Source organism: Protopterus annectens, chromosome 5.part0 (genome assembly GCF_019279795.1).
Source record: "Protopterus annectens isolate FY-2018-M chromosome 5.part0, PAN1.0, whole genome shotgun sequence".
Lineage (NCBI taxonomy): Eukaryota > Metazoa > Chordata > Ceratodontiformes > Protopteridae > Protopterus > Protopterus annectens.
Genome location: NC_056735.1, coordinates 376,525,660 through 376,549,445, shown reverse-complemented (window position 1 = coordinate 376,549,445; position 23,786 = coordinate 376,525,660). Strand labels below are relative to the sequence as shown.

Below are 23,786 nucleotides of genomic sequence, written 5' to 3'. Positions count from 1 at the left end.
TTCCTATTAAGTATATTATCCCACATATTCTAGGTGAAAGTTTGCGATCACTTATCCAATTATCTAGACTGGTTTTAAAAGCTGATATGAAAGTACTCTGTTGGATATGTAAGGGGAACCTAGTATAGAAATGGGGGGGGGGTCGGTTATGTGCCTGCCATGTCAGATGATATTGGTTTAGATCTCTAAAGCAGGTGTTTTACCACTAGTTCTATTTAATTGAAGGAGTTCAAAAGGTGTGGAGATGTTCAAAGCACTGAAGGCTAAATTGATTTCACTTTGGGAGCCTATATGAAACTGGGTACAGGGATAGGACTTTTAGTCTATCAGAGCAGCTAAGGATAGTAAGACATGAGATCCTTTTGGAGAAGAAACATTGCTGTCTCTCAAGTTGGTTAAATGCTTATTGAGGCATTATATTTAATGATAGGCCTACTAAGGGAAGAATAAAGTAGGAATATAACTTTTTTGGACCTTGAAGAAATACCATGGAGGATAAGTTGTATAAAGTAGAAGGAGTTCATAACCACAGACAGATGTAGGGGTCAGAGGAGCGGGTTTTAACAATGTAGGTACAAAAGTTTCTGATAACTGGATCAATTTTAAGTGGAGTTTTATCAGTAATGTATCTGGTGATGATGGCTGATTTACCAAATTAAAGTGCACTGCATTTATCAACACTGGGGTTATCCCCACAATTACCACATCAAGCATTCAATTGATCAAACCCTTGTTGAAGAATTTTAGTATCTGAATAGAAGTTAATAATTACACCCACTTTACAATCATCAGGAAACTTGTTTCAGTGTTTTCATTTGATATCAGTTTTCACATCAGGAAAATATATATTAGACAGAATGGGGTCCAGGAGAAAGAAATGTGGGGCAGTGCTGTTTGATATCTGTCTGACTAGTGCAAAAACAATTGACCTTAACAACACCAATTCTATTAGATTTTAGTTTACTGCTAGTGAACTATGTATGGATTAATGTTGAGTTGGGAGAATTTATCAATAATTGTAGCATGTGACATAGTGTCAAATGTTTTGGCAAGGTCTATGTGAGCAGCATGGACTGTATGCCCTTTATCTATGGCCTTGGTAACCCTTAGAAGAACTTAATTAGGCCTGGAAGACATGATCAAAAGCAAAACTGGTGATCATCCAGGGCTATATGTTCATATATAGTGTCACTTATTAGTCAAGCTACAATATGTTCTATAGCCTTGTAAATAATACTAGTGAAACTAATTGGACTACAATTTCCATCATCATTAGAGGGATCACCTTTATAAAAGGGCACCATAATAGATGTGATCCACATCTCATAGATGTAATCAGTGGGGAGACTCAGGATGTAAACTTGATAAGGATGGGTTTACTAGGTGGGGCTTAGCACTTCTCAACAGACGTGCAGAGATATTGTAAATATCCATGGAAATGGCATATTTAATTTTAGAAAGTGTCAAAAGGACTTGGTATAGAGTAATTTTGGGAAGGAAGGTCTCAAGGGGGAAGGGATGTCAGAGGGGAGGTGGGGTGAAGTTTTAAAGTTAAAAAGAGAGCAATTCATTAATAATTACAGCACAACTATATGCTACCTGATATATTACAGGAAATATGACTGCATAGCTTCTGTGGCTCCATCTCATACATGTTACCTCATTGTTATCAGTATTTAACAACAGAAGGTGAACTGTCATGGTGCTTGTGACTGATTCAAAATCCAGGATATTTCATATATTTTTAAAAGGTATCATCAATAATACTTTTGCTTTATAAATCATCTTTAATACATATTAACAATAAATTGCATCTTACCTTTGATGTCCCTTTGGACTGTATTAGCCAATCCAGATCACTTTCAAATACTGTTAGCAATGAAACTTTATCCAGACCAAATTTCTTTTCTGAGTCACTATTGTTTAAATAGTTAACTCCCTGCAAATAACGATAAAGCACACTCTGTGTGCCTTTATCTTGTGACTGTAATGTGCTTTTAGGAATCATTTTTGGAGGTATGTCTTGTGGTGCTTGTTCTATGCCTAGAGTGTAATGATTAGAATAATCAGGCTGGGAACTGTTGTTAATCTGTATGTATGTATCATTTGATGATACCACATGTGAAAGTGCTAGCTCATTACTATTAGTTTCCATTTCTTTGTTTTCTGTAGAATGTGAAGACATTTGGTCTTGCTGTGTGTGCCAAGCATCTGAAAAATGTTGCTGATCAGGTGAAGGTCCCTTTTTAGGAGATGGTTCCAGCTGTTCGTCAGAAGAAGTTATTGTATGGTTGTCATCCAAACACGTACTGGCCTGGTGATCCTGACTGATTCCAACATGCTGTGGACAGTCATCTGATGCAATGAGTGGCACTTGTGCAGGTTTTTCTTGTGAGTGTTGTTCATGCTGCTGATCAGGTGAAGGACACCTTTTAGGAGTTGTTTCTAGCTGTTCCTCAGAAGGAGTTACTGTATGGTTGCCATCGAAACATGTACTAGGTTGGTGATGCCGACTGATTCCAATATGCTGTGGCAGGTCATCTGATGAAATGAGTGGTTCTTGTGTAGGTTTTTCTTGTGAATAATCTTTTTCATTTGCAAGATTGCATAGTTTCAAATGCTCAGACACTGACTGAAGAAGCTCAAGCACAGACAAAGACTTACTTGGAGACTGTTTTTCCTCATCTGGAATTTTTTTAGTAGTCAAAATTTCAGGCAGGACATCTTCTATTGATGAATCATCTTCAAAAAAATCCTCTGGTATTGGGGACAAAGAAAGTGGGTACATCTTATGTTGCCTGCTATCTGGGTTCAGCAAAAGTTCAGGATCATAGTTCTGTAAGTAGTCTTCTACTGTATTTTTATTTTCATGGTGCTGTTCGGAGCTATATTCTGTATTTGTTGTTGCAGAACTGTCTGAAGGAAGCTCATGGTGAGGAGGAGACAAGCAAAATGGCAACCTTGGTAAATTATCAGTCTCATCCTGTGAAATACAACCTTTCTGATTCTCCAGGGAGACTTCTGATAAGACTGTAAGAGAAGTTGGAGCATCATTATGTTTATCTGACTGTGGAGACAGATGAGATGAGGAGGCCATCTCTTCTTCCATGTCTGGATCTATATTTACTTTAACTGCAGTCACTACAATAGCATCACCCATATCTTCATCTGTCAGAATTCTGATACATTGCTTGGGTTCTTCAGGAATACTGTCTAAGGGGATTGGAAACCTTTCTTTTTTTATCTCATTACTGATGTAATATACTTTAGATCCATCTGAATGCTGCGGTTGCTGTTTTTGAGTTAAGTGTGCTTGCATTTCATGCATGGATCTGTTTCCTTTAAATCCGTCCATATTGCAAAGGTTGGAAGAACCTTCTTTCTCGACTGGTATGGAGTCTTCATTTACTTGGCTCACACTTTCAGGTGCTGTTAGATCTTTATCCTCTAGTTCAGGATCCACAAAGACTTTAACTGCAGTCACTGAAACATAATTGTCTGCGTCATCATCTTCTTCATCATCATCATCATCATCATCATCATCATCTCCCACAAAAGCTGACCATGGTTTGCTTTCTTTCTGGTACAATGTTGTTTCATCTTTAGAATCAACAGGAGATGGGCAGCTAACCTGAAGTTTTGAAGATGCCATACTTTCCACAGTGTTAGATAAACTGCTGGCAGGAACAAAACAACCATTTTTTACACCAGAATTTTCATTTTCATCAGTTAATGTTTGTGCAGTTTTGAGTAAACTGTCATGCTTTTCTATCAAGTTTGGCTGCTCTTTTAATACTCCACTGTCTTCACTATCATTTTCTAAACTATGGGGCAGGACAATTGTAACCCTTTCTATGGCTGAATTTATAATTTCATCAACAATGTTTTTGGCTTTAGATAGTAATGAAATATCTGCGAGAATCTTGTCAGAGCCCAGGAAAGTAGAACTGGGCATAAGGGGTGGTTTGTTTCTTTCCTTCTCTAAATTTATACCTCTGTCAGTGGCTTCCTGGTTTGTACTTTTAGATTCATTGTTTGCATCTGCCTGTGAAGTTTGCAGCCAGCCAGCTGAGGCATTATTGACATCTGAGCAATTAATTTCTTCCTTGATTCTTTCTTTTGCCAAATTCAAAAGGGTGTGGACTATTTCATCTACTGAAGATGACAAAGGAGTTTTATTAGTGCTTACTGTTATGGTGCTTTGTTCTCCATCACTGAGCTTTCCGGCATCACTGACATTGGAGAAACTCATTTCTTCCCTGACTCTTTGTTCTGCAAAATTCAAAAGTAAATGGTTTATTTTGTCTTCAGAAGATGACAAAGGAGTTTTTGCAGAATTTACAATTACTGCTTCTGTTCCATTCTGTGCGCTGCTTTGCTTCACTTCATTAATCTTCATTGACAAAGTATTTTCATCATATACTTTTCCCGGACTCAGTGGGATATTCTGAGCTAGCATGTCCAATGTAGTAGGGTTTTTTTCACTCACAGTTCCTTGCACTATGCCTTCTGTACTCGTGTTTTGATTACACTGAGCAAGTTCATTACAGTCTTGTTCATCTGGCATGCCTACAGAGCTGTATCGATTAAAAATTGGATTCTTCTTCTCTGTTTTAATACTTCTTCTGTGTTCCAGAATAGAGTCATAAATTCCACTACTTCGAGACTTTGAATATTTAATGTTCTGACTGCTTTCCCTGCCGGACATAGACAGCATCATAATATTTTTCTCTTGCATTGTTTCTACATAATTCCCTGCAGGTAGGTGTTTCTCATTAGACAGTAGACTAGAATAGGAATTTTCATTGGACTTTGTATTAACTTCCCCATCTTCTAATTTGCCGGTACCTTCAAAGGACTGAGTTACATCCTGGTAGTCAAATACTGTTTGATCATCTTGTGCAATGCTTCTGACATTATTTTCTGGATGTAGCTCATTTAAAGCATTTGCATTACCTTCATCTTTTAAATCTATGGATTGTTTTACAATAATAGTAGAGCATTCTTTGGCTTCAACCATGTTTGTTTCTTCACCTTGATGTTGCCCGCCTTCAGAAGTATAACACTCTGCTGTCACATGTATGGATGGTCCATTACTAGAGATGTCTCCATTTTTCATCAAATTGACATCATCAACAGCCGAGCTTGTTTCTTTTGTCTCGTAGTAATTTTTTATTAACGTGTTCAGTGGTTTATTAACAGAGGAAATATCTTGTGTTTCTGACGGAGTGTATTTCGTGTGTTCTTTAGCTATGCTGTCCTTTCTGTTGTCTGTCTCACCTACCTGTAGACTGACATTCTGATCACTAAGAAAACTGAAATGTATCCTACCATTTTTTATATCTGTAGGTGACTCATGGGTACTCAGTACTAATTCATTCTTTGTGGGGGACACGGGGCCATTTTGTGAAATTAGCAATCCATTACTAGAAACTGCATCCTCTGAAGGACTTTCAAGACTTTCTACAACTGTAAGACATTTGTTAGGCTGATTCACATCGTCAGTATTGTCTACAGGTAGGTGACCATTGACTTCTAATTCTACAATGATCTGTGGGGCTTCATGGAAGCCATTCTGAGTGTGTTGATTTTTTGATTCAAGATGATTTTCTTTGTTTGCAGGTAATGTTAAGGCATCTTCTCCTCCTTCAGGAATGGCTGAGTCCACATGTGCTCGTTTCTTTTTCAGTTTTCTTATCTGTCTTGACCCACGGTATGTTGCACGAGTGATAGTTGATGGCTCTGACAGGTTGCTTCCACTCCTATAATGGAAAAGAACAAAAATTTCAGTACGTATACACATGGAATGAACCTAGTGTATGTTTATTTATTGACTTTAAAGCAGATCCACTGAGATATGTGATGCTCACAAATGTCATTCAGTTAAAAATATCAACATTTTCCTAATGTTGTCTTTTGTTACCTTGTACTACATCAATATATGAACTTACACTTTGTTTCCAACAACATTTTTATATCACTGCATATGTTGAAGTAATGGAAGATGAATATGAATGAAAATAATGCAGCGTGAGATAATGTTTGCCAAGCTAAAAACTAATGTGTGTGTAGGCTTCCTGCTATGTTCTGCTTTCTGTATTGTTTGACAATGTCTTGCATCAGTTGTTATTTATTTCTCAGCTGTACAGATTTTCACAGAATGTGCAGATTTCTGCCTCATATTTTTGGTCTGTTATTCATAAAATTGTGGTTTTCTGGCAAATCACTGCCAAATCTTTGAGGACTGAAGTCAGAAAATAATGACAGATATTGCAGATTCAGAATTTATACTCTTCAGAAAATTCGCACTAATGCAAAACCCGTTATTCTATCAACTTTCTAAGTTTGTAAAAGCAATATTTAAAAATTATCCCTATTTTTGGGTCTTTGTCCCCCCATTATGTATGACTTTGTCCAGATTTCTTACTAGTCTGCCCTTATGGCCAAGTAAGTAAGTTAAGGGATCTGTTATATTGTGACCATAATTTGCGAACAAGGACATTACATACTGACTTATATTTGATGGCCGAAGGTAAAAAAGTCAACATTGATTCTCTGTGGGCCTATATAAGGGGCAGAACCCCCCCATATCCCTACTTAACATAATCAGTTCTGTGGTCTACTACCATGGGGAAGGGGAAATGGTTTTTGCCATTTTCATCTTGTAGTGTGTTTTAACCAAGCTATTATCAGCCAAGTGACTCACACTCAGTAGTAAAGCATCAAGGGATGTGCATGTAGGAGAAAGCAATCTTCATTTTACTATGGTGTGATATCTCTTCCTATGTTTAAAAATGTACTCAGAGGCTTCATTATACTAGTTCAATAGTTTTACATTTTTGGAAACAAAATATGGGGTTTATGGTATGATTATACAATATATATATATATATATATATATATATATATATATATATGTATATATATATATATATATATATATATATATATATATATATATATATATATATATATGTGTGTGTGTGTGTATAATATATTGTCATGTGACCTATGTTAGACAATACAATTTCCAGCCATTATTTCTTGCTATATTTTTACAAGAGATCTCAGGCTAAACATACTTAATTGTAACTGGGCTGAGCCAGTTCTACGGCACATAGGGATAAGGGAAACAATTGCTTTCTATGCTTGTACTCATGCATGAGGTATTGAGATCAAGTCCAAGAAGTAAGTAGTGCTAAGGTTATTTTATTGTCTGTTGCTCATTTTGAGTGCCGGATTCTGTTTCTTCTTATGTATTCTCTTAAAAAGTTATTTGTTGCTTAATTTTACCTGTAGGCTAGCACACTCAAGTGTGCTAGCCACTTAAAAGCATTTATAGCATTTACTGTCTGTTTTTTTTCCTTGTCTCTGTAAAAAAAAAAAAAAAATCTCTTGTTTTCCCACCTTACTGAACTAGAGTAGTCCAGTTTCAGAGTTGCTGATCCCTGGGCTTTGTTTTTAGTTCCTGTTACTGATCCATTGCCTTATTAGGAAGGAGGGAAGTTTCTTTGCTTACCAGTGGGAGTGGGAAGCACTGAGCAGCCTTTTGTCCGAATTGGTGAAGTTTCAGCCAGAAACTAGTAGTCTATTCTAGCTCCTTTCAGCCCCTGCTATAAGACACGCTAAACACGCGTTTTCCAGCTTGTACCAACTCTGCACAGATCCTCGTGGTGGCCTGCAGAGTGATCCAAGCAACAGAGAGCTAAAGAGTGACTTTCTACCAGATATAAGTATTTTTGTGGCTTTCCACTGTTATTAAGCTTTACTGCTACTTTAAGTGATTTCTGCATTTTACACTGTTTATTGCACTTTAAGTTACTAATTGTTGCAAATTGTTTCTGTAGGCTACACACTTTATAGCATTTACTGTCTGTTTTTTCCTTATCTCTGTAATAAAACAAAAAATCTCTTGTTTTCCCACTTTACTGAACTAGAGTAGTCCAGTTTCAGAGTTGCTGATCCCTGGGCTTTGTTTTTAGTTCCTGTTACTGATCCATTGCCTTATTAGGAAGGAGGAAGTTTCTTTGCTTACCAGTGGGAGTGGGAAGCACTTTGGTGAAGTTTCAGCCAGAAACTAGTAGTCCATTGGTCGTTTGGGCCAATTACTAGCTCCCTTCAGCCCCTGCTATAAAACACGCTAAACTGTACTGCTGATCTAACCAGCATATCCTATAACTGAAAAGTTCATCTCTACTTGATTCCCAAGTAGACTATTCTCTATCTGTAAAGCCTAGCACTTACTCCTACAGTACTTGCACCTTGATAAAGCACTCTTATTATAGATAGTACCCCACCAGCCTAAAACCCACTTCCCCGAGTCCTTTGAAAGTTCTTTATCTACTACTTCTAGTATGTCGGGATCAGTTGCTAGTGTCCTCTCCAGCTCAACTGGTGAACCTGGGAATATTGAGACAATGTTACAATTGCCTCATGTACACAGACAATCCTCTCCTTCTCCCACAAAACACAAATACATGCGAGAGATGCAACTATGCCAAACTGGAGGCTGAGCTCTCTCAACATAGGACTGGCAAGACCAGACAGGAGGAGAAGGTAACCACACACAATACATACCCAGTCACACATGGTACCATCACAACTTCAAATCATACACATACTCACACAAAGACATACTCGGAGGCTCTGATCAAAAATTTACCAAAACAGCAGAGGCCACCAAAGCAGACACCCAAACAACTACCACCTCACGACCCAACACATGCAACACATAGACCACACAGTCAGAGTGTCAAACAGTCACAGCCCTTAAGGCCAAACAAAATGCCAGACACACTTGTCATTGGTGATTCCATAGTCAGACACACTGGCGTCCGCTCACCAGACTGAGTAAGGAGAAGGTCACAGTAAGCTGCCTGTCAGAATCTGCCACATAGCACTCAGGTCTCTCAACAGCGACTCAGTCATTGTGCTGGTGTCAACGACCTGACTACATGAAACCTGACCTTGAGCAGTATCCTACCTTCACCTAGAATGATGCCACAATACAGTGATAAGATGATCAGCTTTAATAATTGGCTTAAATTCTGGTGTCATTCAAAGGGGATCCGATGTCTGTCTGCCTGGGATGACATGCTGGACAAGCCACACTGCGTCACCCTGGGCTTCTGGATATTGGCAAAGGCTCTTGCCACCCCATAGTGCCTTTTTAGGCAAGGCTCAAATTCTAAACCTACCACCCTAGAACACCAAAAAGGAAAAAACTAAGGGTAATACTGCTCAATGCCAGAAGTCTCAATCTCAAGATGCGAGGCCCTTCTCAATATGGAGAACATCGATGTCTGTGCTGTGACAGAAACCTGGTTCAAGGCTCCTGAGAGCACCCCAGCACTAACAGGTTTCACCTCATACCATGCGTTCCGGCCTCAAAATCCGGACAACACCAAGAAAGGAGGGGGGGTGTCCATATTCATAAAGGACACCCACACCTCATGCATCGGAGACCATCCAGGTGCAATTAACCATAGGCAAGACTGCTCTGCAATTTGTAGCATGTTACAGGCCACCCTCTCAAACTCAGGAACCTCACATGGCCTTCCTGAAAACATTGGAGGGGATATATGTATCTCCAAACACCATCATACTAGGTGACTTCAACTACCCTAATATAGACTGGGAACACTACTCAAGCCCGAACACTCTAACCCAAAGATTCCTGGAGTTCATAAACTCAAATGCCATGGAACAACTAGTCACCATCCCCACAAGAGGTGAAAACATACTTGATCTCATCATCACGAACATGGGATCAAAATGTTCAACACCGAAGTATACCCCTCACTGGTGAGATCAGATCATAAACTAATCTCGCTGGAGGTCCTCATCCGCCCCACCTGAAACAAAAAGACCACAGTGAAAAACTTCTCAAAAGCCGATTTCACACTTCTAAAACTAGTGTGGTCTCCTTTAAGGCCCCTGAGCCAGTGGTAAACATTACTCAAACCGCTGAATCACTTACAAATGCCTTCTACCAGCACCTACAGGACTGCATGGATCAGGCAATCCCAAACAAAACTAAGACTCTCTGTACCAAAGGCAAGCGTCCAGTCTGGTGGACCCCAGCCATAAACAAGCTCTACAACAAAAGGAGGAAGCTACTACAAGATAGAGCAAAATCCTTGAAAGGTAAGACACCTTTGATCATTATAAGTAAAAAACTAAGAGCTCTCATAAAATCATCAAAGGCAAATTTTGAGAGAAAAATCGCCAAGGACTCTAAAGACAATCATAAGGCCTTCTTTAGCTATGTTAGAAACCTAGGAGGAAACTCCCAGATATGCTCAGAATTAGTTCAAAATGATGTGAAAATTACTGAACCTACACACATTGCTAACATACTGGCTGACAGGTTCAGTGCAAACTCCTCCCCAAAGGAGAGATATCTATTCCAGAGGATTGTAGCCCCCAAACATCTCCATGAGAACTGCCCTCACTAAGGCAAAAACACAGCATCCATGGGACCGGATGGTGTCCCCAGCTGTGTGCTTCATGAACTCAGCGAGAATTAAACCCACAGTTAGGACAGCTGTTTAATCTTAGCCTCACCTCAGGGCGGTGCCTCCACAGACCCTGGAGCCTTATCTGCAAAGCCATGGAGAGGATCATAATGGAACTCATAAATAAAGACATAGGGAACTTGCAGACTTTGGATCCAACCCAGTTTGGCTTTGTCAAAGGCAGATCCTGCCTCTTAAACTTGGTTGACTTTTTGAGACAGTCACCAAGGCCATTGATGAGGAAAGGCAGTCCATACGGCCTACCTCGACCTGGCCCCACTCAGGTATCAAAACTCATCAGCTTGAATGTAAACCCATACATCACAAGATGGGTTGCAAACTGGCTAGCGACAGAACCCACAGGGTCAGAGTTGCTGGAGCCATGTCAGACTCAAAGCCTGTCACAAGTGGTGTCCCACAGGGCTCAGTCCTGGGTCCACTCTTGTTCAGCATCTACTTTTCTGAAGTACAAGCAAACACAGGAGGTTATGGCTGACAAAGTTTGCAGATGACTGCAAACTAGGCGCCAGTTAAAAAACATCTGACACAGATATCCTCCAGAAGGGCCTCACAGCGGATAACTGGTGCCAGAGCCATGGCCTGAAGTTAAAATGCATAGTCATAAAACAAGGTTACTAGCTACCATATAGGTGACAATCCACTGAGCACAGAAAAAGTCATCAGGGATCTGGGGACCCAAGTTGACAGTAGTCTTTCGTTTGACACTCATGTTGCTAAAGTAGTTAGGAAAACCTTCTATATCGCCCACCTGATCATGAAGGGATTCACATCTAGATCAAGGGAGGTCATCGTCCCCTGTACTCATCACTCATTAGACCTATGATTGAGTACAATGCCCGAATGTATCTGACCAGACACCTGATGCAGCTTGAAAGGCCCCAAAAGTTCCTCACCAAAAGGATAAAGGGTCTCAAAATATGTCTTATGCTGCCCGACTGAAAGAACTCCAGCTTTATTCAGTCTCATACAGAGGTGACCTGTGCCTGACATATAAGGCCATGTCAAACCCAGATTTGATGAATATGCTTCACCTCAAAAATCTAGATCCCTCAGAACCACAAGGCGGGAGACTTAAACCTTGACACGGTTATAAATAGCGTGCTGGAGGGACAGATTCATCACCCAGAGACTCCTATGCTGTGGAACAAAATCCCGGTACATGTGAGGCAGAGCACCTCGCTGGCCTTGTTCAAGAGGAATCTTGACCAATGGATGGGAGATCGCAGATATAGGATTACTTCAGTGTCACTGCTTGACAGAGGCACAGAAAAATGATAGGCATAGTTTTTATTCAAACTAAAAAGCCACATAACTATGGGCTAGGCTTATAAATGCCCTTGGGCAGATAGCCTAGTATGAACCTATGAACCTATGAACCTATGAACCTATGCAGCAACTGTTAGTGAGGAGCTGAGAGCTGTCTGCAGTGTAAATGATTACATATTGTGCTGCACTGCCTTTTACAGAAAAGCTGCAAGCAGGGACATGGAAACACAGGTTGAACAAAACAAAATAAAATAACAAACAAACATTTTTTTCAAAGTAAACATAAAATACTGATATGGCTAGACATGCTGAATGAATTGCTTTACCTCAGACATCAGGAGCTCTGTGGTACTATAAAAATAAAATACATAAACAAAAAGAAAGCTGGTATTCCCAAACTATTTTTTAGCATAGTGAAACACTCCTCTGAGCGTACAGCAGGTATAAGGTCTGTAATGAAAATTTCAAATTCATCAATGCATCTTGACGTAGACACTGAACAATACCGTAATAAAAAAAAAAAGTATGTAAAGTAGCCTTAATTGCATTTAGGGTTAAGTGTGCAGAGTACTGGATAGCAAATTTTTTTGTCAGGGTGCTCATTCCACCATGATTTATGTGCAATAAATAGTTACTGTATAGACACTTCACTGACAGGACTGTGCACTCTCCCTTTCCTGACATGACATTGTCAAAACCCTCAACCTCAGCTTACATCCTAGTGCTGATTGGAGGTCCAACCCTCCTCAAGCATCCTAGCTATCATAATGGCTCCTTTGCCCATTCATATGGCAAACACCTGCAGATTTCTGCCAATTCTTTCCCAAACTGAGCAGTGACTGCAATCCTGCATTTTTCATATTAATGTTTTTTTTAACTCTTTATTGAATTATCACATAAGTCATAGGCAAACATACATTATATAAAAGAAAACAACCATATTAACATGGTCCTTGTTACAAACATTATGTATCACATATGTTTTTGTATAACTATCAACAATCCAACATTACATAAACTGCTCGATTCCTGTCTTCCTTTAAGCCTCATTCATTCCTCCTCTAAAACATTATTCTGCATGAATTGTTCCCACAATTTCCATTTACTATGTAATTTCCTGCTACTCTTTTCTAAAGATCCCACTTCCAATTCTTTTATCTCTGTTACAATATTCAATACTTCAAATATATTTGGTCTAGACTTTGATTTCCATTTTCTAGTAGCTGCTTTTTTGGTAGTCATCAGAATTAAACTTAACAAGGCCTTACTATGTCTAGACAATTCAAATCTTGTATTCCAGCTCAGAAAAATAATTTCTATAGTTACACCCATTTGCTCACCCAGTATCTTTGACAAAGTACCCTGTAGGGAATTTTTGAAGTCTGCTAACTCATTACACTCCCAAAACATATGTTCCCAGTTATCTCCAACATTTGCTATCTACCCGAGGAAAAATTCCTTGGAGTCTGCTTGGGGTATAAAAATACCTATGGAAACACTTTCAAGCAAAAACCCTACATCTTCTAGACTTTGTTGCATACTTGGGAGCCATACAATTGTCTTCTCATTGTTTCCTTGTGAAATGCTTATTCAGTCTCTCTTCCCAATGTTTTCTAACCTCCTCTGATTGATTCCTATAGTTATCGTGCAGTATTTCATATGCCCTACTAATTATCCCTTTTTAACAGCAGCTTCTGTTCTATAGTCACAGTCTCCTTATTAATGTTAGTAGTTATTGGAGTCCGTGGCTTACATCTTTCCAGTAATTAATGAAGTTTCTGTGATAGCTCTTTACTTGGTCATACAGTAACCAGATTACTAGGTGTAATTCAATTATGCTGGCAGAAATCACAGAACACAGCCATTTTCTTCTCCAGCTCACCAGTACTCAGAATCTTCTGCTTAGTCCATGGCAGTGATTAAAACATCACAGATCCTCCACAAATCTCAACAGTGATTGGATCCCTTACCTTAGTCCATTTCCATCATGGCAATGACTGACTTCCTAGCTTGCTCTTTATCTGCACTAGTATTAAATAAATTCTGTACACTGGAAAAACTGACAAAAATGAATACTAGTGGTGCTTACATCTCATAACCTACCTTAGAACAAATAGACCTCATGATAATCTGTAAAATACATACAGGCATATGACATTCCATGCTGGTGCAATCCAAGCAGATTTAAAGTCAGACATGCATCACATGAAATGGATACGGGTATATGACATACTATGCTAGTGCAAGCCCAAGCAGATTTAAAGTCAAGCAGGCATCACATGGAACGGATACAGGCATATGACATTCCATGATAGTGCAACCCAAGCAGATTTAAAGTCAGACATGCATCACATGAAATGGATACGGGCATATGACATTCTATGCTAGTGCAACCCAAGCAGATTTAAAGTCAAGCAGGCATCACATGGAATGGATACAGGCATATGACATTCCATGATAGTGCAATCCAAGCAGATTTAAAGTCAGACATGCATCACATGAAATGGATACAGGCATATGACATTCTATGCTAGTGCAACCCAAGCAGATTTAAAGTCAGACATGCATCACATGAAATGGATACAGGCATATGGCATTCCATGATAGTGCAACCCAAGCAGATTTAAAGTCAGACATGCATCACATGAAATGGATATGGGCATATGACATTCTATGCTAGTGCAAGGCCAAGCAGATTTAAAGTCAAGCAGGCATCACATGAAATGGATACAGGCATATGACATTCCATGATAGTGCAACCCAAGCAGTTTTAAAGTAAAACATGCATGAAACGGCAGTACCAGGCCATTCAAGATAAAAGTGCATGTACATCACATGATAACATAAGTCCATTTCCAATAAAACACTTTCTATATATTAAATTAACTCACTAAACATTAAAAATGTTTTTGGTCAGTTCCTCCTGTGTATAGCATTTCTTTTGAGTTTTTTTTTTTTTTTTGTGGTTAATTCTTGGCCATTAGATGCAGCTTATTTTATTTCATTTTTCCCAGCAGTAATGAGATTACTTGCCTTCCTTCCTCATACATCTTTGCCATGAACAGTTCCCCTACCTAACTGCCACTATCCAGTCTTGTAGAGCTCAGAATTCATTGCCTGCTACTGCATAATTGGTACTTTTCCGTTAACGGAGCAGCAGGCAAAATGTGTGCTTGATGTGAAATCAGTGCTGCATAGTTTTCTGTGGCTTGAATTTTCTGTTGGTTATCACAGTAGTATTCATTTTATCACATGTCACTTTTATTACATGTCAGTACTGCTTATTTTACTGTTCTGTTCTGGTTGTAATTTTGCATTTGTTGTCACAGTACTACTGATTTCTTCTCGAAACTCACCGAAAATTGGGGGCAAACCTTTAAGCGTGCAGCACAGGTCACAGGGCAAATGAGACTTGAACTCAAACTTCCTATGAAATATAGTATTATCCTTAACCAACTTCATCATCTCATAAATGCTAAATTCTCACAAATACACACTGACTTACAGAACATAGATTTAGTTAAATTAATACTTGAAAATCTTGCGATTAAAGGGAAAATAATTTCTAGGACTTATAAAATTGTAATGAGTGCAAAACATCAGAATTCTTTATTATTTTCAAACTATTGGCAAATGAAAAATCAATCACTGACTGAAGAAAATAAGAAACTAGCCATTGAAAATACAATCAAATTAATTCCTTTCAAGAAGCTGTTATATACACAAATTATGGTAAATAACAATCTATATTATACCTTATCTAAATTAAATAAATTAAATCCTAACTTTTTGCCTATATGTCCTCATTGTCCAGATCAAACATCTGATATTTTACATGTCATGTGGAACTGTACTAAGATACACAACTTATGGTGTTCCTTGAGAGTAAGATTAGAGAAGATGGAATATGAAAAATCAACCCTTACTTGGGAGACAGCTATATTGTACATTAATATCAATCAACTCCCAAAAATATTAAAAAATATCTTTATTACGATGAGTGCCCTTATTAAATTCTTTATTACAAAGAATTGGAATGTCATGTCACCAATTACATGGGAAAATTTTAGCAATCTTGCTATCAAATATATCTCATCTCACAAATTAATTTATTCAAAAACAAAAAACAAACGCTATTACCAAAAATATTGGGGTTAGTTGCTAGATATAATTCTTGACAAATAAAATTTGCCTACAAATTGTCATGAAAAGCTAACCTTTAAATAAGAAATGAATGTAATATAACCAGTCTTTCTTGCATCTTCTATTAGTCTCTTAGTATATGTGTAACTAGATATTTTCCCTAAACATACAAATAAATGGTTACATTTCTATTTTACTTTACATATAGACTATCCCCATTCTAACTATCCCTTATGAGACCAAATGAACACAAGAATTCTCATACTTTAATGTAGTGACTTCTTGTGTATTGTTGTTGTTGTGTCTTTTGGCTTTTCCCAGTTCATTGTATATATATATATATATATATATATATATATATATATATATATATATATAATTTTCTCAGAATGAGATTGTTGTCTGTTTTCTTTAGATAGGTATTTGTATTGTTTATTTGTGTTTTTGAGTTACCGCATTGTTGTTATTATTTGAAAAAAGAAAATTGAAATAAAGAGATTTTGGAAAAAAAAAAGCGTGCAGCACAGGAAATGTAAGTTTGCTTTCAAATCACTAATGCATCTTTTCTTCTGGTTTTAATTTTATGTTCGTTCTGACACTATTATTGATTTCCTCACATGTCAGTACTGCTTATTGAATACTTCTGTCGTGCTTTGAATTGTGCTTTTCTTCTCAGAGTAATACGTATTTTTCTTCACAAGTCATTATGTAGGGATTTTAGATATACACGTACTTCGCATTTTGCATACTTTTCTGTACAGTTAACATCCACAGCATAATACAGGCTATACCACATCTGAATAGCGATGCTGTTCTTTTATTTACAAAAATACATTTATGCTAATTTCCAAGGTTACCATGACCAAGCACATCCAAATGATTTGTAAGTAAGTAAATTAAATTAATAAATAAATAAGTAAATAAATAGCTGATTCATTTTAAAAAGAACTAATAAGTAACACACTATTTACATTTTGAAATCATAAGTCTCTAAACAATATGCAGGACGTTGTACACTAAAAGCAGTTCAGAATTCACAGTCTTTAGCCTCCTAACCTTCCAATGAATGTGGGGGACATGTTATGCTCCTGACTACAAGTATCTCTACATCATTAAGAAATAATGTAAGAAGTGAATACGTGCATTCGTGAACTTCGTGGTGGCACTGAACAGTGTACTTATGGAAATTAACTGTTAATATAGACACTGAAAGTTCTGTTTCAATACACTGTCCTGGTTATGTACACAATATTTTTGCACATTTTTACAAGCCAAAGCATTTTTTTTCTCTTTGTCCCAACTTAACAGTCATCCTTGCACAACAGTACCGAATGCATACATGCAACAGCAGTCAACATTACAGCTTTAAACATTTGTGCTTTGCTAGCGATACGCGTTGCCATTTTTGTTAAAAGAAGAAACAAGCGATACCCCTTCTGTCTGTGACTGCCTTATTTCCATTTGTCCCTCTTAGTAACTGCACACACCAACGAACAGAAAATTAAAACCACAGAAAAGTATGCAGCACTGATTTGACATCAAGTGCACATTTTGCCTGCTGCCCCATTAACGGAAAAGTACTGCATAATTATTACTGCTCAGAACACACTTGTAATTCCTTCCTTCAGCTTGGTGGAAACTAGAGGTACGATATTGACCAATCATTCTTATAAGTGATTGTCCTTCCTTCCCAATGGCTTGTCAATAATAATCATTTATGGTTCATGCATATTAGCACTCCATACTAAAGGGTTTACAAACTTTGCCCCCGTACCCTAATCATGCTGTTAGGAGAAAATGCCACAACTCCCTTACTCTGACCGATATAGTCAAGGGAACCTCACCATGCCATTCACATCAGGTAGAATTGGAATGCTGCTCTGGTCACCAGACCATGTGCAATAAACATGACAAGGTGTATAATGAATTGGAGTAAAAACTGAACTTAATCAGCATTGCAATGGGCTGCTAGTATTACCCTTTCTATATTCAAGAAAACGGTCACAGCATGGTTAAAGACGTCATCTCTATGAGCATAACTCTTTCAGATGTCCTTTATTAACTGTCAGTATTCCAGGAAGGTATGGAATTCTGAAATGCAATACCCAGAAGGCATCAAAAGTAAATTTTGAGGGATCATTTTCTGAGGGGGGGGGGGCTTTACCCTACTTGCAGAGTGATTTACTCCCTATACCCTGAGATAATTATTTGTACCTCAGGGTATTACAACTCAAAAGAAACAATATTATACACAGCTTCTAAAAATAATCATGAATGCAAAAAATCTATTCATCAGACAGCTAAAAGTGTATAAACTTGCTGCTTATATTAAAATGACAGCTACAAGTTTTTGAAAGTAAATTTAAGGAAAAAATGCCTACAGTTTGGACCAAAAAAAGAACATACATAAAAGGAAACTGATATTTGTTATTCTTAGTTTTTACAAAGCAGCCACAGTTGCTTAATGCCCCAGTTTCAGTGGCAGAAAAGTACAGTTTTGTACCTACCATAAATGTAGATGTCCGATAGATATGCAACTGCAGTCATAACATATGGGTTGTCCTGCCTCAGGCAGCCCTCGGTCGGCCGGATTCCAAAGTCTGGGTCTGGCGTCGGCTGGTGTCGCCTCCTCTCCGACATCAGAATGGCTGGAGTATAAAGGCATCGGCCGACGCCATCTTCTTCAGTGTTTCTTGCCCCAGATGCCAGGTGCCCTCCTAGGAAGGCTAAATTTGGTGAATGGATAAACAATTCCAGACATGCACAACAGTAATAAACAGATATACCATAGGAGATACCTCACAGCTAATAGGAATAGGGGTAGTGGACCCATAAGGAAGGTTGCCGAGGGGTAGGAGGGTGGGAAAATCCGACTGCAGTTGCATATCTATTGGACATCTACATTTATGGTAGGTACAAAACTGTACTATGTCCTTCAAGAATGCAACTGCAGTCATAACATATGGGTTGAATACCATAGCCAAGCTGGGGGTGGTTGGAACTAAGAAAGTGATGGTGTAGCTAAAATGCCCTGCAGGACTGCCGAAGCAAAGCCTGCTCGGGATCTGGAGTATAAAGGCAGGTTGTAGTGCTTGGTAAATGTATGCACGGAGCTCCATGTAGCAGCCTCTAGAATGTCCTTTGTAGCCACTCCTCTTAGGAAAGCTGTGGATGTGGCTATAGCTCTGGTGGAGTGTGGCCTAATATTGGCTGGCACACCTTTTCCATGAAAAGAATAGCAGAATCTGATGCAGTGTCCAATCCATTTGGAAATTGTTTGTTTGGAGATTGCTTTTCCTTGTACTCCAGCAGCATAGGCTACAAACAGTTGGTCAGACTTTCTGGTGGCCTTAGTTCTGTCCAAGTAGTAGCGTAGTTGTCTGTGTATGTCCAAAGTATGCAGCAGTGCTTCCCCCCTGTTTTGAGGGTTGGGGAAGAAAGTAGCCAGGTGAATGGCTTGATTTAGAGACACCCTGGAAATTACTTTTGGCATGAATGAAGGATTGGTTCTTAGAGAGACTCTGTCCTGATGAAAAATGAGAAAAGGAGGTACTGCCATGAGTGCCTGTAGCTCCAAGACTCTTCTTGCTGATGTGATTGCCAATAGGAAAACCGTTTTCCATGAGAGAAATTGTATTTCTGAAGTTGCTGCTGGTTCAAAGGGAGGAAGAGTTAATTTTTCCAAGACGAAATTGAGGTCCCAATGCAGGTACTGGCGGTTTTATGGGAGGTTTGATATTCTTTATCCCTCTTAGGAACTGTCTTAGCAAAGGATGTGAAAACATAGGTGGGTCACAATTGTATTTTGCTGAGATTGCTGAGGCATGAATCTTTATGGAAGAATATGAGAGACCAGTATGAAACATTTCTGCCAAGTATTCCAATATCTGAGGTATACTCAATACTGTTGTATCCTGACCCCTGTTAGCATTCCAGATGATGAATCTCTTCCACTTGGCTGAATAGGTTTTTCTGGTGGAAGGTCTGCGTGCTTCGAGTAAGATCTCTTGAACTTTTTTGGAAAGAGAGATATCGGAAGGAGTTATGGTAACCTCCAGGCTGTCAGATGTAATGTTTTCAGGTTTTGATGAACAGTCCTGTAATTGTGTTGTGTTAGAAGCAGAGGCCATAGGGGCAGAGACCACGGTTTGGTCCAAGTTATGCTCAACAGCAATGGGTACCAGTGTTGCCTTGGCCAGTCTGGAGCTATCAAAATGCCTGTTGGTTGTTCTGCTTTGATCTTCAGTATCACCTTGGTCAGCAGTGGAAGAGGAGGGAATGCATAAATTGTTAGGGAATTCCAGCTGAAGGAGAGAGCATCCATTTTCCAGGCTAGAGGATGGTGGGTCCTTGTACAGAACTTTTCCAGGTGATGATTCATGTGAGAAGCAAAGAGATCTATGTCCGGTCTTCCCCATGTCCTTATTATTTGTGAGAAAATGTGAGGATGCAGCATCCATTCGTGTGGATCCAAGAAATTTCTGCTCAGCTTGTCCGCCAGTACATTATCCTTGCCTGGCACAAACTGGGATTGCAAATGTATCTTCAGACTTAGGGCTTTTTCCCAGAGAATCATTGTTAGTCTGCAGAGGGGATAAGAATGAGTGCCTCCCTGCTTGTTTATATACCACATAACAGTGGTGTTGTCTGTCCTTATTAGCAAATGTCCTTGTTGAAGTGATTTTTTGAAAGTCTCGATTGCATGTATCACTGCCAACATCTCTTTTTGGTTTATGTGCAGATGCCTTTCCCTTGGTGTCCATTGACCTTGAATGCATCTGCCCTCCATGTGCGCCCCCCATCCATGGTCTGAGGCGTCTGTTGTAATCATTTGACCTGCTTGAGGTTTGTTGAAAGACATGCCCTTGTTTAACTGACTTGCTTGAGCACACCACAAAAATTCTCTTTGCAGACATGGAATGAGTGGGAGTACGTCCTCTAGGCTTTGGCTGTGCTGGGACCATAGACTTTTTAAGTACCATTGCAGCTTTCTCATATAAAGTCTTGCCAAAGGTATCAGAAGAATGCAAGATGCCATGAACCCCAGGGCCTGCAGGATTTTCCTTGCAGTCAGCTGGGAGAGCTTTGCTAGGCCTTTGAAGTACTCTGGTAACTGCTGTTGTTTTTCCTCTGTGAGATAAGCCATTTGTGTTTCTGTGTCCAGTTTGGCTTCTAGGAAAATAATTTGTTGGGATGGCAGAAGTCTTGATTTCTGAATGTTGACTGTGTATCCCAAGGCCTGTAGTAATTGAATGACATAGTCCAAGTTTGCTATCAAGGTCTGTTTGTTGTCTGCTTGTATGAGGCAGTCGTCCAGGTAGGGGTATATTTGAATCCCCTGGAGTCTGCAGTGTGCCACTACTGATGCCAGGCATTTCGTGAACACTCTGGGTGCAGTAGATAAGCCAAACGGCAATGCTGAGAATTGATAATGCTCTGTCCCTGCAAGAAATATGAGGTATCTTCTGCAGCTTTGTCTGATTGGGACATGCAGGTATGCCTCCTTGAGGTCCATAGTGACCAGCCAAGACCCCTTGCCCAGCATGGGAAGGAGTTGCTGCAACGTCAGCATTTTGAACTTTGGCACAATGAGATAAGTATTTAGAGTAGACAAGTCCAGTATAGGCCTCCATTTGTTTTCCTTTCTTGGAACAAGGAACAGTCTTGAATAAAATCCCTGGCCTTGTTCCTGTGGAGGGACCTTTTCTATTGCTTTTATATTTAACAGCTTTGAAACTTGAATGAGTGCCTCTGCCCTTTGATGAAGTGGCAGGTTTGGCATACCTTGTCTTATTGGTAAAGTATGGAAGTGGAATCTGTAACCTTTGTCTATTAAATCCAGAATCCAGTTGTCCTTGGTTAAGATATGCCAGTTTTTTAAGAATAAGGATAATTTTCCGCTCAAAGGTGCTTCTCTTTGAGCCCTTGTGGACGGTATGAAAGTCAAGTCATTGTGGTTGTCCTTGTGGTGCAGCTGGACTGCCTGCGCCACTTCTTTGATTTGGTGGTTGCCATTGGCAGCCCCTGTAGGAGCCTCGGTATTGCCCTCTACCTCGGGCACGTCTGTTTTTTCCCCTTTGAAACTTGTCAGTGTCTGGAAAGGACCAATTCTTTGAAGGCCAATTCCTGCTGAATCTGGGTGGCTGAACCTGGAGGAAATCTTTGACTGTCTGTACTGATTTAGCTTTTTCCTCAATGGACTTCAACACATCTTGTGCATTAGCACCAAAAAGCTTCTGTTTTTCCAGAGGTACATCAAGTAACTTTACTTTAACATGGTCTGGCAGTGGCTGTTCTTTTAACCAAGCATGTCTACGTATAACAGCCCCAGTCATAGTTGCCCTACATGAAGCCTCCAATGCATCATAACCACACTGAAGAAAATGATTGCTAACCTGCTGAGTGTTATGTACAAGATCCTGCAATGCCTTACTATCAATAGGCTCAGGAGAGGCTAGCTTTTTCTGTAAATCATCCAGTAAAAATTTCTGGTACTGAAACATATGAAAAAGGCAGTTAAGTGACCTCATGGCTAGGGTGGTAGAGATATAAACTTTTTTACCCCATCTCTCCATGGACCTAGTTTCCCTATCCGCTGGCAGTGGGTTCTTGGCTGTGGAAGTAGCCACTCCCTTGGGGCCCTGTGAAATAGTTTCTAGATCCACAGAATGGGCCTTAAAGAGGTGCTTGTGGGTGTCAGGGACCCTATAATATCTATCTGGCTTGACAGGAGCAGGAGGGAGAGAATCAGGGTTAGCACTGGAGTCGGAGAAGACATCATCCAGGACATCCATAACTGGAGGGATAGCTAAAGGTCTGTGCTGGGGTAGCTTGAGGAAGGTACGTAGCCTTTTCCTGGAATCAGAGAATTCCTGACCCTGCCATTTAAAATGCTCCCTCATAGAGTGTAGGACTTCACCGAACAAAAAATCCTCTGGAGGAGAGGCAGAGGGAATTGATTCCTCAGCATCAGAGCCCTCATAGGCCTGGAAGGATTCTTCTTGGGTATCTGAATGCTCAGAATCCCCAGAGGCTTCATCTGAAGAGAGGTTGTCGGCCTGCTCAGTTCTGGGCCTTTTCTCTGCAGGCGGCTGAGAACCTCTGTCTGGATGAGGCTGAGACCCCCTGATAAGAGAAATAAGATCTGCAGCAAGAGACATGATCTGTTTATCAGAAGAAGGGGCCTGGGCAGTAGGTTTAGGATGGGCCTTGGCCTGGCTGGCGGTTTTAGCACGTGCAAAGGCCTTGATGGACATGGATACAGGAGGCCTAGCTGCCCCACGTGCAAGAGTAACCTTGTCCACAGGAATGGTGTCGGGTAGATCCAGAACTTCGGTTTCTGGAGGAAAATCAACAACCGGCAGCGGTGTAGACTCCGAGACCGAAGGATGTGTTAACGCTGTGTCGTCAGCCTGGAGTGGTTGAATTACTGCTTCCGAAGGGACCGAAGCACTCACGGAGGGTTTAGGAGGAGTATCGGTGGAGGACGCGGGCCGAGGGTGTCAGTCCCGGTCCTTTCGTTTTTTGGTAGATTGAGTTGTTGGTTGTTCCGACGGCATGATATAAGTGAAAGATTCACCGAAAAAGTCTTCAGCAAATTCTGCCTGGTGCCTGAGAGTGCGCTTATTAAAGCAAGCACAGACAGCACAGGCCGAGACGTCGTGGTCTGGGCCCAGGCAAGGGAGGCAATAAGAATGGAAGTCCTTATGAGGTATTTGTTTACCACAAGACAAACAATTATTAACTTTCTCAATTTGTTCTGACATCGGCTGAGGCAAGAAAAATGTTCCCAACGGGTACTTAGCTTTTAGATGACTTCGGTACTGAAAACACAGGAGC

General features: G+C 39.8%; 1 protein-coding gene across 1 annotated transcript in view; it reads right to left on the bottom strand.

Annotated features, from left to right (window-relative positions):
* Positions 1–23,786, bottom strand: part of LOC122802163 — a 1,241,087-nt gene that overhangs the window by 579,725 nt on the left and 637,576 nt on the right. The window contains exon 4 of the mRNA XM_044071837.1: positions 1,820–5,762. Within this exon, the coding sequence (XP_043927772.1) occupies positions 1,820–5,762 (3,943 nt within the window). The remainder of the gene's footprint in view (positions 1–1,819; positions 5,763–23,786) is intronic.